Source organism: Panthera pardus, unplaced genomic scaffold (genome assembly GCF_024362965.1).
Source record: "Panthera pardus isolate Hobbes unplaced genomic scaffold, ASM2436296v1 HiC_scaffold_6, whole genome shotgun sequence".
Classification (NCBI taxonomy): domain Eukaryota; kingdom Metazoa; phylum Chordata; class Mammalia; order Carnivora; family Felidae; genus Panthera; species Panthera pardus.
Window position 1 is genome coordinate 105,543,256 of NW_026526991.1, and position 12,025 is coordinate 105,555,280.

Sequence of the window (12,025 nt, forward strand, 5' to 3'; positions counted from 1 at the left end):
GAGCTGTCAACACAGAGACCAACGTGGGGCTCGAACTCACAATCCGTGAGATCATGACCTGAGCCGAAGTCGGATGCTCAACCGACTGAGCCACCCAGGCACCCGTGACCTCAACAAGTTTATAGTGGTAGAAGTTGACTTAAAGGTAACAAACGAGGAAGAACAAAATAAGTTCTAAATAGTAACAGACTGCTGAGTTCAGTAGAAAGAATAATTAATTTGAATGAAGAGATCTGGGAAAATTCCATGTAAAAGTGGAATTTTAACTGGGCTTTGAAGGATATGTAGATTCTGAAGGGCAAACAAAGTGAGGGGAAACACTGCAAGTTGTAGGTACGGTATAAAGTGATAGCCTACATGACATCTCCAAAACCACGTGTGAGTGTTTCTGTGTGTGTGTTCTGTGTCCTTTGATGAGACAGTCAGGTGCAGCTGTAAGAGGAGACACTGGAGAGGCTCAGGAAACAAAATTACACTCAAAGGTCCTAGAAACAGGAGGCACAGGACGCCCCGCAGGGCCACATGGGGCAGCCTCAGGGTGGGCAGGGAGCAGAAAGTGGGAGCAAAGGGAAAGCCAAGACTAGAGCCTCTGCTGGGGTTTCTGCACTTTAGGACTGGCTAGTTTGGATAACTGCAGTATGTTCTACACTACAGGGTGGTCCCTAGTAGCCTAACCTGGTTCTGAAATGATTAAGGCAGAGGAATATTACCTCCTGGGGTGCTGGGGCCAGATCCAGGAGGGATGGCTCTAGACTGGTTAGTGTGCATGTCAAAGGCATCCTCTGACTGGGCCCTTTGCTAGTTCTAAGAATGGGCTAGCCCAAGGAGGAGGATTCTGTCCCCAACCAGAAGACTTTTAAGATGTCAAAACATCATAAAAGAAAAATAACACAATATATGTGTTTGCGTATGTGAATGTGTGTATGTGTGTGTATGCATATGTGTGTGTGTATTGAGAGGAGGGAGGGAGAAGAAAGAAAATAATTTTTGTTCAATATTTGCATTCATTATTTATTGGCCATCGTTAAGCTGTCCTCACAGAACCTAAGTTCCCAGAGGGCAAAAATGTCACCTTTTAAGATTAATCTTTGGTGTGCCTAACATAGTGCAATTACTAAAGTATAATGAGTTGACAGTTACCAAGTCATTAGGATATCTTTCAATGGCTGTTAAAGAATTAAGCAAAACACAAAACTAATACAGAAATAGTTGTTACTGACTGAATCTGGCATTTTAAAGCATCCTCTGTCCAGGCCCTCCAATCGAAGGATAATGAAACTGTGGTTAATTCAGATTCATATTCATCTGTATTCATTCCCTCAACAATCATTTATTTAGCACCTATGTGCTGGGAGCTCTGAAGGTTCTGAAGATAAATGAAGGATGTTCTTAGTACTCAAGTAGCTCACAGTCCAACAATCAAGAGAAGGTCAACCATCAAGTCAAAGGCATGCTAAAGAAATTCAGTCCGTTGTCCTTTACTATGTACCCTCCCCTCAGGATTTTTCTGAGCTTCCTTGTTGTGTCATTGAAGTTGTTTTCTACCTGCCCTTTCCCCCTCTTCCCTTTCATTTTCTGTAAACTATAAAGTTTAAGAAAGCTCAAGACTTAGATTCAGGATCTAATGACATGTAAGAACATTTCGAAGTGGTGCTACATGTTTCTGTTTCACATTATATCACATTAGGAGGCATGTGATGTCTGGTTATCTGACTTTTAAAGGCACTGATCAGTGGATTCAGATGGTGGCAGATTGATCCTTCCATGGTCAAGTTTCCATCAAACTTTCTCATAATATTAACATTACTAATGACAATTGCTTGAATCACTTATTTTACTATGGTGATTTTAAGTTCTATCACTTCATCTACATTTAATAGCTGGAATTCTTGGTTGAGAACTTTCCCTCCTAAACCAGGATTATGAGGTTACTCTGAAAATTGGTCCCTGCTGGGCAGGCAGGGTAAATGCTTAATTCCTTCCCATAAACTACCAATTATCAGAGGAACGACTTGGTGTCCTAATACCTCCAAGAATAGCCAACAATTATTTTTTGTTTTGTTTTATATTTTTAGTCTGCTTGCTCTCTCATCACCACGAACTCACAGATTATATATATGCAATGTGTTTCAATCCATTGTAGTCATTCTTATTGATGTTAGAATTTGATGTTTTGGTTAGCGGTCCCTTCGCGTTGACTTCTGTGCCCCTTTCACATAACCCTATTGTTTGATTTTCCTATCCCAGACATGGGATATAGGAATTGGGAATTTCTTCAAAGAGCGCTGATACCTTTTAGGAGGGAACAGTATTTAGAAACAAAAATCTTGGGGCCAAGGGTGCTTATTGCTACTGGGTTGTCACTTATCTCTAGGTCTCTTCAGGGTAGAAGTTAGTAACTACATATTTAAGAAACCAAATATGAACTAATTCTCACACTTCTACTTAAAATTTAACATTATATGACTTTAACTTAATATTTTTCTCTCATACGAAAGGTTTTGTTCTGAGCACATAAACATACTCATTTATTATATCCATGACAGCTAAAAAAATTACAATGCCAATATTATTATTAACAATAAAACCACTGAATGAAGTTTACAATTTCTTTGCAGTTCTTTTTGTCCTTCAAATATAATGCTCTAAGGGTCCTTATGTCCTTTAGATATAATGTACTAAGGGTCCAAATATGGGGCTCTGAAGTCACTCTAATTTCTTTTCTAAGTAATTATATCACAATATGATATTCAGTTATGTACATTATTTCAGCTGGTTTCCAAATCCTAGGTTTTAATTATCATTTTTCCCTAATTTTCTTTTTTCCTATGTTTCTAGAGAGTGTCAATCTTTTACTTCTCAATTTTTATAAGAGCAGTGTATAAAATAGGGAAATTAACCCTCTTCCTGTTGCTTAAATATAAATGTTTCTCAGTTTTATATATCTTTCCACTTTTTAAAACCAGGCAAAACATTTATTTTTGATTTTTATATAGCTGAATGAATTGCTTTTGGGTTTTAAGATATAGTTAGGAAGATTTTCCCTTTCCAGATTACAAAGAAATCCATACAAATTTTTCTCTGGTACTTGAATGGTTTTTTTTACATTTAAATTTCTAATAATTTGGAATTTATCCTGGTATAAGGGACAAATCCAATTTTCTATTTTTCCAAATGGCTACCATTTGTTCCCATTTCATTTATTTAAATATCCACTCAAATAGTTGATTTGAGATTTTCATCTTTATCTTCATCCTAAATGACATCCTAATGGGGGGTCATTTTGGACTTTCTCACCTGTCCCATTGGTCTCTCTGGCTGTTTATGCATCGATACCATCAAGACCATAGTGTTTTATGTGCTTAGGTGTTAATGCCTTAATATTCAGAGTTTGCTGCCCCTTCTCTCCCAATAGTGCCCTTCTTTGTCAGAGTTTCTGCTGCTTTTCTTCCTGTATATTTCTTGATGAACTTTACAATCAACATGTCTGGCTCCAGAAAAGAAGAAAATAAACCAGTCTTTATTTGTTTAGGAATCATCTTAAATTTACAGACTAAACAGAAGTGAAAGCTTTAAGTTTCATCTTCTTATCCAAGATCAGGACATATATTTCCATTTGGTCAAGTCTATTTTTATGCCTTCATACAGGTTTTGCCCTTTCCTTGTTACCTTTATTCCAAAGAATGTTATATTAATAGTTGCTACTGTAAATGGGGTCTTCTAGTAAACCTTCTGATTGGGTACTATTTGTATATATGAAGCCTGCTGATTTCTTAGGCTACCTTTTAATCCACTTAAAACAAACAAGTCTTCTTTATCCTGCTGAAAGCAAATAAAGACTTAACTTGTCATACAATTTTGTTTGGTGGAAGGAATAGCGCTAAGCCTTTCCCAACAAGCATATTACCACTGTAGGATTTAAGTATGTTTCACAAGGGAAGACAAAAACTCACCTTGGTGTATTCATCTTTGGCCTTGGTGAGCATTCGCAAGATATCTACTTCCTTGCCCTCTCCTGAATTGAGGATCATCGGGGAGTTTCCTGCTCCAGCTCCCTGATGGGCTTTCAACTGTTCATACTGAGTTAGGCTAGAAAAACAGAGGGGAGAATCCACAGAAGAAAAACGAACTCAACATAAATGGCTTTTAAAACCATCCAATTCTCACCCAGTTGTTTTTGTCTTGCTATAGTCATAGAAGTAAGACTGCTTAGGAATTGAAAGAAGAAAAATAAGAGTGGAGGTCCTGAGTACAGTGAGTACATAAATGAATCCAGAGTAGGGGTGGGCAAACTATGTCCTGCAGGCCAAATCTGGCCCACCACCTACTTTTGTAAAGTTACAAACAGACACACTGCTACTGTATCACTTAGCTGCCTCGCACAGTAACTGCCGAGTTGAGCAGATGTGACAGATAACTATGGCTTTACAAAGCCTAAAATACTTGTTTTTTTGTTTTGTTTTGTTTTTCAGAAAAAGTTTGCTGACTCCTCATTTAGAGCATTTGACAGGACTCATTAATTGCTGAGGAAACCCAATTTAGAGTTCTCAAACACTGAGCAAACGGCATGGCATATCGAGATTTCCACCCCCCCCCTTGTTTCAATATGCCTTGAAGTCAAAGCAAAATTGATTCCAGCAACTCAAATCCTGTAGTCCTCTGGCAGTTTATGAACTATGAAGATTCCACTCTAGAAGAGGGGCATTACAACAAACAAACTAACAAACAAATGGAGCAATGTAGAGTGTCTTCTGTTTTCCTGAAAACAATACAGAAGGGAGACCAGATTGCTCCTATGTGGTGCTAGGTGACACTGAGAAAAATACTTTTCCTTTTGTGTGCTTTGACTTTCAGCTCAAATTTTTACAACTGCCATGTCATTTATGGTAAAAGAGATCTGAGAATTTACTGGGAGATTTAATTCTAACTGAGGAAGGGCTCGGAATCCACACATATCAGCTGCTTATTGCTAGTCAACAATCAATTTCCTGCCCCAGCTGTTAAGTAATTACTGCAGAATGCTAACAATTTTAACATGGCCTCTTGGCTGAGCCACAGGGTATTTTTTAATCTATATAAAATCCTGCTATTATTATCCATTGCACAGTTTACAATAACATGAATGTGTTAGGAACTAGTTGTTATGGTGGTAAATACCAGTTTGAGCACACTTAATCACCATCTGCAACTTGAGCTGGTTACCTACAATTAGCTATCACAAGCTAGATTTTCAGAAATCTATTTATAAAAAAGTGTTCCCCACATTTCGTTTTGGGGGGTCACTTTTAAGTCATTTCCTTGCCTCAGGATTTAAAATTGGAAAATGGTTCTTTTACAGATGGAGATGCTTTGTCAAATCCATGCGGGCAGCAGCCATACTGTGTGTTTGGCGAAGTCCAGTCACTGGCTGCGATATGGCATGTGTAGGAAATTTAGTTCATTCTGAGGCTTTAAACCATCCCCATAAAGCAGGGAAAGAACTGCCTCCCAGTGAGCAGCGTCGGGGCTCAAGAACCAATCACAGAATAGACAGCATGCTTACCTGGGCCTTCCTTTCAAGGCAGTCAGGGGAGCCAAGAGTGGGAAAGTCAGACAGTGATTTAAATTTCCCAAAATGCAGACGGGACAAACCACAACGTATCAAGAGATTAAAAGAAAAAGAGACTAGCTACAAAAAGAAAAAAAGACTGTCTACTGATCACTAAACTAATATTAACCCAGATATTTCCAACAAGATTGAAAATAAAGTCTACGTACTCAACAGCATTTGAGATGTGAGGAAATTCTGACCTCCCATAACCATGGGTATGCAGTTAAAGGAAAGAGTTTAGGGCAGGAAGGAAATGGAAGATCTTAGAGAATGTGTAGTGGCCTTTAAAATGGCTCAGAGTGTTCTTTTTACTGACAGCTATACTAATAGCTTTTCAAAGAAAAAAACTGCTAATTTGCAAATGAGTAAAATATTGAAGAAAACTGCCATCTGGAACAATTCATATCATCGATATTTCACACATGCAAAAAAAAAATGAGGTGAACTGTTCTACCTACTGAGGGATCTTATCTAGTGAAAATGTAAAAATATGTCTGTTTTTCATCTAAGTAGTAGTAAATGTTTTCCTAACCACTGTGGAAAGGATTGCTGTGAGAGAGATATTCTGTTAAGAGTATAGTGCAGTCATACTGGGAAACACAAACAAAATCATCATGTCCTGAAAAATACTTAGCCTTTCAGTACCTACTTTTTCATAAGCTCTGCAATTCTTTGGCATTCTTCCTTATCATAAAACCAAATTCCATAAATGGACACTGCAAAAAACACATCAAACAAATTATGAGCACCTTCAAAACTACAAAAGGGAAAGAAATTCCCTTTCCATCTTGAAGAAAATACACACTTACAAATAAATGAAACCAATCACTGGAGTTTAAGCTTGAAAACCTAGTACTCGAATTTTCTAAGGCCACAGAGAAATCTGTAGTGGTCTTATGCGTACACAGACACATATATATACCCCCAATAAAGTATGTTGCCCTTAACAATATAGTACCTGAACATAATGGGCACCTGGCAAATGCTTCTTAAATGAATGAATACAGGCTGAAGACTAAACTCCTGGCTTTGAAGCATCATTGTTTCTAGACTCCATCTGCACACTTATATATGTATTTCATCTTTAAGTATTCAGAAACCTGATGCACAAATTAGGCCTAGAAACCTCTCTCCTTCTCTCAGGAATATGTTAACTGAAAAACTGGCTTTGTAAGCTGTAAGTTAAGAAAGAGTACAGAAAAAAATAAAATTCAGTAACAAATCTCTGCCTTCAGAATGTACAGAAAACTTACAACTGTTGAAAGATGAGATGTGGGGCGCCTGGGTGGCGCAGTCGGTTAAGCGTCCGACTTCAGCCAGGTCACGATCTCACGGTCCGTGAGTTCGAGCCCCGCGTCGGGCTCTGGGCTGATAGCTCAGAGCCTGGAGCCTGTTTCCGATTCTGTGTCTCCCTCTCTCTCTGTCCCTCCCCCGTTCATGCTCTGTCTCTCTCTGTCCCACAAATAAATAAAAAAACGTTGAAAAAAAAAAAAATTAAAAAAAAAAAAAAAAAAAAAAGAAAGATGAGATGTGACTATGTCTTACTCATTTAGGAATGAAAGAAAAATGTAGTAAGTTGTAGCTGCTATGGATTCATCTAACAATTTTCAAATAAACTGTATACTTTAGTATGTGCCCATTTACATCATTTTTATAGCAAAGGCTAAACAGTTCCAAAGTACATTTATAAAGATCTAGCTAAGGATTTCGTGGTATTAATCATATAAATGATGCATTAACTACAGATACATTTAAATAATCTTCATTGAAAATAGCAGCAATGTTACGATAGAGCAATGAAAAATAACAAAATATTAAAAAAAAATTTTTTTTAACGTTTATTTATTTTTGAGACAGAGAGAAACAGAGCATGAACAGGGGAGGGGCCGAGAGAGAGGGAGACACAGAATCTGAAGCGGGCTCCAGGCTCTGAGCTGTCAGCACAGAGCCCGATGCGGGGCTCGAACTCATGGACCGCGAGATCGTGACCTGAGCCGAAGTCGGCCGCTTAACCGACTGAGCCACCCAGGCGCCCCAACAAAATATTTTTTTAAAGGAAAAACTTTAAAAATTTAAACGTTCAAAACATTTAATTATATACATATTATTTGGTCATTAAAACAGCTGATATTTTAACAACTTCTTTTCCCCACCTGTCTGACCAGTGCCTCAGTGTGGGATTTCTGCTTCTTGTCAGTAATGATTCAGATACAAAGCTTCAGGAAATGTCTCTTTAGTGCTATTTTAAACAGATATATTTTTTAAAAGGAACCCTATAAATCTGAATTACTGACTCGCCATAAGGTGGCAATGAGGTTTTAAACTTTTTATATGATTAGTGTGCCAGGAATCTTTATCTTACCTACATGTGAAGAGGAAAAAAAAAAAAAATGGAAAAACCCTCCAGCATTTTCCTGAACAGGACCATTTTATCCTCCTAGAAATACATACACATATTTCTCTTTAGTACATTGATAATCTTTTGAAAAAAGAACATCTGAATTCTGAAGCTTATGTGCTGAGAGAGCCTCAATACTGAAAAGAAATTCTTTCATCTCAAGATCATTAAATGTGTATCTTAAAGCTTTTCACTCAAGGTTCTTTGCAAATCCATCCACACTAATGTCCTATTCTGATTGCCTACACAGATTCCTATACACTCACCCATTGAGCCTTGTGTCCTTGTAAGCAAAAGTGCATTAGGTCACTGACATTCAACGACAATAAATCTGAATACATTTGTGTGTTGTGGCAGTTTTAATTGTAGTTATAAAACTAGGAGCCTGGTCTATTTTTTGGTTACAGTGAAACCTTTCTTTTCTTGGAGACTGGGTTTCCCAAAACTATCAAAAGAGAAAGGTGGTAGCAGGGGAGAAAAACACAGCACAACTAAGAAACTCCAGGCCCACTGGCAGAGGAAAACGAGCCATTTGTGTCTCATCTGTAGAATGTATTAGTAGAAATGTTTTGAGTGTCATTTTTTTTTGTTTGATGTTACACATTTGTGGCATTTGACATAAGGATTAGGTTTTCATAAGAGTTAGATGCCAAGGAAACTGTTGATACAAACAGAAAAGCAGTCTGACAATGTCATTACCATGAGGTAACTGAAATGTAGATTTAGGAAGGAAAAATGCTATGAAAACATCTTTCAGATGCCAAAGCAGAATGAAGGGAAGATCAGGTCTGTAATGACTATTTAAGACATGGTGGAGGTTTCTTTAGGACTTGACCATTTATCTCTAAAACAACGGGACTTCAAAATTAAAATGGGATCATTTTGAAATAGCACTTTTCATCCCAGTTAATACTTAGTTTGAACATAAAATTTAACTAGTCGGTGGAGAAAAAACCAGACCGACTAACAGTCCCGGCTACTGAAGGGTAACACTGAGATAAAATGTAGAACTGGACCTAAGTTTTTTTCTCCTTAAAATAGTTTCGCAACTTGAGTTGCATTCCACCAGGAAAGGGCCAACAGTTACATGAGCGTGCACATTCCAACTGAAGTTTTCTGCCTCTTAGGCCCAAGGTCTCCCAACCCCTGGACAAAACTATCACTCTTCCACACAAGAGGCTATATCAAAGCAGCTCGTGCTGATATATAAAAACCAGAGATCAACATGCCTCAGGGAGGTGATGAGCTGACAGGCTGACAGAAACCATTAACTTCACATTTCAATCCCAGTTTTCTTGTACAGCCACTGGGGGAGAGGCCCATCCATATGTAGGCAGTGAGTACAGCAGGCAAGACAGAAAAAAATAGGTTGAAAAGAACCAAAAAAGAAGGTGTGGTTTCTCGAATTCTAACACTTAAAAAGGAATCACCGGGACCTAAATTTGCGAGGTGATACAGCGGTGTAAACTTGTAGAACAATGAAATGGGAATGACTTCTGGGCTTTAAGAAATTACAAGGAGAAAAGCTCATGAGGAGATTTGTTTTAAAAAACTGAACTATTAGTCCACATCTGGACATCCACCATGCTTCGAGCCTTTGTTCAGCCTGCTGCGCCTGCATACCAGCCGCTTCCCAGGCACCCTTCTGCCGAGTCAGAGGTGAAGTTTAAGGGCACTTTGGTGCATGAAGCTCAACTCAACCGTTTCTACATCCCTCCTGGAGGTAAGTAACCCAAAAGTGGAGTAAAGGCTAGAAAGAACACGTTGAAGTTTACTCTGAAATATTCTAATGACATCTAGAACGTGTGATGTAACAACTCATCTTTTTGGCAATCCTCTTCGTATTTAATGCAGGACTTTCAATAGCACAGTTGTGAAATTTTGCTGAAAACTGTACTGTCCTGGTCTATCTTATGCTTTGGAAAATTTCAATTGAAAAAAAACAGTGTTTGAAGCAACAGGCAATGTAATATTGCCTTCACCTATCTATTTAAGCAACAATCTTCCACTTTCTTTTTAATTCTGCATGCAAGATTAAGGAAAGTAAAAATTCCCCCATTAGATTTCATGTCTGAATATGTAGGTACACACAGATGACAAAGAGAGCAAGCTGATTATATCTGATAATGGTATTTTCTTCTTTTTAAATTTCTTCAGCAGAAAAATTGAAAGCTGATAAAAATTTAAGAGGGTAGTTAAGAGGTCATTAGAGGCAATATCAAAGGTCCTTAAATGCACTCTTGGATTCGTATTAGCCTGGAGCATTAGTTCATTCTGGATGTTCTTTGGGGATTTACCTCATCTGGCTTATGTTCCTAACAAGTATTTCTATATAGGATGTTCTTTTAAGCCATATATCATTTGCCCCATGTTTTACCCTAAATATCTTTCAACTCCAAATCATGAATGGTAGTGTGCAGTCGTCTAATAAGGATTCATGCTAATATTTGTGCAACTTCAAAATATAAGGCATATTGCCATATAGTTAGGAAGTAGATAATTCATAATTACATAGGTAAAGTTTAAATAGGCATGAGAAGGATATCTGATTTGGTAATGCTCTCTTCTCTTTCTCTCCTTAATTTTTTTTTAATGTTAATTTTTGAGAGAGAGAGAGAGAGAGAGAGAGAGAGAGAGAGAGCACGCAAGCAGGGGAGGGGCAGAGAGAGAGAGGGAGATGCAAAAACTGAAGCAGGCTCCAGGCTCCGAGCTGTCAGCACAGAGCCCAATGCAGGGCTGGAACCCGCAAGTCGTGAAATCATGACTTAAGCTGAAGATGGACACTTAACCAATTGAGCCACCAAGCGCCCCATTCTCTCTCCCTCTTTAATAATTTCATTCAAAAGCAAAAGGATATATGCTTCTTAGAATGCAGCAAAGAAGGCATTTAAATTCTCTTTTTTAACTAGGAAAGCTATGGAAATGTGGCAGTGTAAATTACATAAATCTCTTCTGCGCAGTTAAGGATAAACCAAAATTTAAAATTCCTTCAAACCCCATTCCTTTCACCAAGTCTTTTCCAAATGAGTGGAATAATAACCCCAATGTAAGGACCAACATCTAATTGATGTAAACACTTGTTTTTGAGACTTTGCTCAAATATCATGTTTCTTGAATCTTTCTGTAAGATTGGCCACGTTGACGATGACTTGTCACTGGTATTTGGTGGTAAGTCTGTACACCCAGCTCCTACCCCTTGAAAGATCACCGGTAGTTAAAAAATCAGAAGTTAGAATCATGAAGTTTTAGAGCTGGAAGGCAGCTAAGAAGTGTGCAGTTCAACAACCTATTTCACTAATGAGGAATGTGTGGTCTAACAAGGCAAAATGACTTAGTCAATGTCATTTTTACTGGTTCAATCTGTTTTCTCTAAAATATGCTCCTCCCCCCACCTTACAAATGAAGTAAATAAAGATTGAAACAATTTTTATGTTTGAGGTGTAGGCTTGGTTTTAAGAGATGGGAATTAGCCTTTTTTAAAAACAAGTTTGATATGGACTCTCAAAAAGGAAAAAAGGAAAGATGGGAGGGAGGGAGAAATGAGGGTAGAAGGAAGGAAGGGAGAGGGAGGAAACAAAGAGGAATCTGAGATTTCTAGTATTGGCAGTATTTTTATGGCAGTGAATGCTAGGACAACAATCATACTGCCCATGTTCTGGCAGCCACATATGGGAAACGCAAGCTCTGTTTGGCTGTTCTACGCTGACTCTGTACCTCTACCCCATTTGGAAGGCTTTGCACTAAAAATGTTTTCCTTCATAATGTTCTTTAATGCCTTTAGAGCAGTGTTCTTTCATTCACCTTCTGCCTTAGCTCTACTGACCAAACACGGACACAATCTTGTAAAACAAAATCTTCACTGGCCACGGAGAGTCTACATAGCGGTGTTATCTTTGGCCCCCCGGTCTGGTTCTTTTCATATGACATAGCTTTACTGCACCTCACAAATCAGTGATTCCATGATATCAAAATACTGGAAGGTTCACAGTAGATGAGAAGCAGTTTCTATTTTATGGGTGACTAATACTCATGAACAT

At 38.1% G+C, this 12,025-nt stretch overlaps 2 protein-coding genes across 37 annotated transcripts in view; one reads left to right on the forward strand and one right to left on the reverse strand.

Moving 5' to 3' along the window:
* The window catches only part of DCP1B (decapping mRNA 1B), a 58,665-nt gene that overhangs the window by 11,754 nt on the left and 34,886 nt on the right, over positions 1 to 12,025 (reverse strand). For both annotated transcript variants that reach the window (XM_019465033.2, XM_019465032.2), the window contains exons 4-5: positions 6,240 to 6,306; positions 3,954 to 4,089 (exon numbers count right to left, since the gene is read on the reverse strand). In XM_019465033.2, coding sequence (XP_019320578.2) covers positions 3,954 to 4,089; positions 6,240 to 6,306 — 203 coding nt within the window. The remainder of the gene's footprint in view (positions 1 to 3,953; positions 4,090 to 6,239; positions 6,307 to 12,025) is intronic.
* CACNA1C (calcium voltage-gated channel subunit alpha1 C) overlaps positions 9,232 to 12,025 on the forward strand; it is a 752,487-nt gene continuing 749,693 nt past the window's right edge. For 12 of the 35 annotated variants that reach the window (XM_053895066.1, XM_053895071.1, XM_053895077.1 and 9 more), the window contains exon 1: positions 9,233 to 9,711. In XM_053895066.1, coding sequence (XP_053751041.1) covers positions 9,573 to 9,711 — 139 coding nt within the window. In that variant the 5' untranslated portion in view covers positions 9,233 to 9,572. Of the gene's footprint in view, positions 9,712 to 12,025 lie in introns of all 35 variants that reach the window. The other 23 variants (XM_019464993.2, XM_053895080.1, XM_019465006.2 and 20 more) reach the window with 3 other exon arrangements.